This window comes from Pteropus vampyrus, unplaced genomic scaffold (genome assembly GCF_000151845.1).
Source record: "Pteropus vampyrus isolate Shadow unplaced genomic scaffold, Pvam_2.0 Scaffold211, whole genome shotgun sequence".
In the NCBI taxonomy this organism is placed as follows: domain Eukaryota; kingdom Metazoa; phylum Chordata; class Mammalia; order Chiroptera; family Pteropodidae; genus Pteropus; species Pteropus vampyrus.
The window spans coordinates 896,184-899,729 of NW_011888992.1; the positions used below are offsets into that span (position 1 = coordinate 896,184).

General features: G+C 68.6%; 1 protein-coding gene across 1 annotated transcript in view; it reads right to left on the bottom strand.

Moving 5' to 3' along the window:
- The window catches only part of CFAP46 (cilia and flagella associated protein 46), a gene marked incomplete at its 5' end in the record, with an annotated part of 70,978 nt that overhangs the window by 10,224 nt on the left and 57,208 nt on the right, over nt 1-3,546 (bottom strand). The window contains 3 exons of the mRNA XM_011372605.1: nt 610-686; nt 1,026-1,123; nt 3,432-3,540. Coding sequence (XP_011370907.1) covers nt 610-686; nt 1,026-1,123; nt 3,432-3,540 — 284 coding nt within the window. The remainder of the gene's footprint in view (nt 1-609; nt 687-1,025; nt 1,124-3,431; nt 3,541-3,546) is intronic.

A 3,546-nucleotide genomic window follows, 5' to 3' on the forward strand; every position in this document is an offset into this window, starting at 1 on the left:
GCGTGCCGGGGAGTCCAGCCCGGACCCCACAGACAACCCCTGGAGCCTGGCCTGCGCCACCGGACAGGGGACGGGCCAGACAGCGGCCTGCGCGGGGGCCACGGGGATGGCTGGCCCGTCCTCAGGGACCCAGGCGGCTGCCCCGAGGCCCTGCTCCTGGCCGCAGACAGGGCTCACGGCCACTCAGAACCATGTTCAGAAGGGGTACTCGTGCTCAGGGTGCATGGAGGTGGCCCAAGCAGGTGTCCCCACCACTGCCAGAGCCGCCCTGAGTGTCAAACAAAGTGCAGGTGGAATTAAAGGCCTGAGGACTGAGGGAGAAAGTGGGGTGCGCGCTGGAGACGACACGCCGGGGGGAGAAGGCAGTCGGTTCCTCCCCATGTCACGGTTCCTGGGGCAGCAGCGTGAAGGCACGACCATGGCTGGGCTGCAGGTGTCCCTGACTCTGAGCTGCACGCGGCCAGGGGCACCATTCCCACATCGACTCCCCGCCCGGGAGAGCTGCCGATGGGGAGCGGGGAGTGGGGCGGAGGGCTCGGGCCGTGGTTGCCGGGACGGGTGCCCAGCCCCAGGATGGTGCTCGTGGAGCACCTGCCCCGCAGGACGCACCCCCCACTTGCAGCACCCTGCCTTTGGCCGCGGCGATGGGCCTGGGTCTCTCGTAGGCGGCGCCGTACAGGTGGGTCCTGTGGGCGGGATGCAGTACGAGGTCACAGTCTGGCTCCGGGGGCCACTGCCCCCCACCGACGCCTCCCCGAGGCAGGACAGCTGCAGCCGGCCCGTCTGGCCAGTCGTCCGTGGCAAACTGCCCTCGGCCTCTGCTGGGCACTGGACAGGCCACCTCCCCTCCAGCAAGGAAGACGGCTCTGCCCCGTGTGAGTGGTGGCCTGCAGGAGGCGCACAGGCCAGCCTGGGGTGGGGTACTGCGCCAGCCCCTGTTGACACAGCGTGCTCTCCCGGCCTGAGGGCGGCCGCCCCATGCTGTGGGGTGGGGACAGGCGTGGAATCGAGTGAGAAGGCCTCACCTGTCTGGCGAGTGATGCAGGAAGAGGATCCGGCAGCTGGGAGGGACCTCGCCCAGGAGGTTAAAGTGTTGCTCTGTGACCTGGAGGTTTTGCCAAGCCTGCATGACAAACGGGACGATGGACGCACGCGGGGTGCAGGAGTGGGCCGCTGGCTGAGTCCCCCGCTTGGGGAGATGCCCAGGCAGAGGGTCTGTGCGGGGGTGGTGGGCGGGGTCTGGGCGCCTCGGCCCAGGCTGGGGGGAGGGTTCCCCGCAGGACTCGCGGCCACCACAAGGGGGCAGCAGATGCACGCGGGCTTCGCCCGAACAGCTCCCGTCAGAACCCTGACTCGCGTGACCCGAAGTGCACGTGCGCCCGGAACCGCAACAGCAGAAGGCCGTCCGCGTGCACAGCGCACACCCCCACGCGGGCCCGGCGCACACCCGCGCCCTCCTGAGCCTGCGACCTCACGGCGCTGTGGGCAGCCGCGCTCCCTCCCCTTCCCCAGGCCGGGGCGCCAGGGTCCCGGCGCCTGCCCCCTCTGCACGGCAGCCCCCCAGTGAGCTGGCGGCTCAGAAGCAAACGCCGAGCAGCGTCCGCTGCCAGGGCCAGTGGGGAGACTTGACACCGCCTGGCCGAGCAGAGGACAGAGGGGCACCGTCGTCCTTCCCGACTGCCCCGGACGGGGTCACAGCTGCACTGGGGGCTCATCTGACCCCATCTGTCTCCCTCAGAGGTCCTCTGGGGACGCCCCCAAGCCTTCCGCCCCCACGTCTGCACCACACAGAGGCTCAGGCCGGGCCTCCCCCGAGTTCTGGGACACAAACACTCCTGGGAGGCGCAGCCCCTCCCGCCCACCACCGCTCGGACGGAGGGTCCCCCCTGCTCCGCTTGCCGGCTCGGTGCCCACTTGGGCGAGAAGCCGTCCTCAGGCCAGACTCGATCTCGCCACGGTCCTGAGGCCCCCAGTTCTCCCTGCCACGTGCCACCCTTCCAGACAAGAGGCGGGTCAGTTGGCTCAAGATCTCGGATCGTTAAGCGAGGCTGTGGTCGCCCCCCGCCCCGTCCTTCCCACGCCCCGCGCCCTGCCCAGCACGTTCCGGCCGACGCTCCGGCCTTCGCGGTCGTCCATCTCAAGGGTCTTTCCTTGCCCGTCTTCTCTGCGTACGCTCGACAGCTTCGCCTTCACGCGGCCTGGCCCGGACACATTCCCCGGGCTCCGGGACAGGCCCCGCCCACCCGGACACCCGCTGCTCTGTCGCTACCTCCCGGCGTGCTGATTACCGACTTCTCTGCGGTCCCAACTAGCACGTCTGACAAACGCCTCAGTCCATCACTTGGGCAGAAAGGGACACTGGGCGTCTCCTCCGAGGTCCAACTTGGCCAGGCCCGTCCCACAGCTCGGCTTTCTTCTCTCTCAGGGCCAGGGAGCTGTCGCCGCACAGCGCAAAGGATTCACTGCCTCTTCGGCCCCGCCACACAGCAGGCGGGGTCACAGAGCCTCTCGGCCAAGGCAGACACGCGCACTGCATCCGGGACGCGTGGCCTCGCAGCCGAACCCTCTGCGAAGCCCCTCGGGGTCCAGAGCATGAGCCTTCAGATCGGGAAACTCCTCCGACGATGTGTCCCGACTCTCAGGAAGGCTGTGACTTCAGCCCCCGCATCCGTCCACACGCAGGTGAAATATACCACAGCCCAGAGCTTCGGGCCAAAAGCCAACCGACCTCAAGGCTGTTGCCTATTTCCCCAGGCCCTGGATACTGCGGCCCGGGGCTGGCCCATCTCCGAGCTGTAGCTGCCGCCGCCCTTGTAATGGACACCAGAAAGAGCACCCATGGCCGGGTGCTCCGGGCCTGCACTCCGCACCCAGCTTTACAGCCTCAGTGACGAGGCCCACATTTCCTCCCCAGCAGCCCTTCCTCCTGAGCAGACCCCTGTGCTCGGTCCGCTCCCCCATCGACCCAGCTACGCCTCTTCCGGACCCCCACAATCTGCCACCTTCACACACTCCTGCCCCGAAATCCTAGATCTACTGCTGTCTGCACTGACCCTTCAGATGCTCCCCCCGCCCAGACCACGCCTGGTTCACGGATGGACGGCGCCCTATCATCCACGGCCCGGGAGAGGCAGGACACCACTGTCAGCACCACCCGGGTTACTGGGCGTTCCCCGCTCATGGTGGTGCTCGGGCGCCCGCAGGGTGAAGCGCCCCCCCGGAAGGCAGGGCTGAAGGACGCACAGCACCCTCACAGCGCCCAGGCCCTGGCGTTACCCTGTGAGCCCTCCGTCCCCACGGCCACCAAGGAGCTGGCAGTGGACTCTCGAAGAGGCCAGCAAGGGGCAGAGCCAGGACTGGGAGGGACCGGGCCTCAGCCTCTCCGGCTGTAACAGCGCAGCGCGCCTGCCAAGTGTCCCCGCCTCGGTCACCTTGGAAATGGCAGCCAGCCTCTGCTCCGCGCTGGCAAACAGGCTGGTGGAGGTCTGCGTCTGCTGGCGCAGCCTGTGCTCCAGCTGCAGCAGGGCGGCCAGCTGCGAGCTGCCG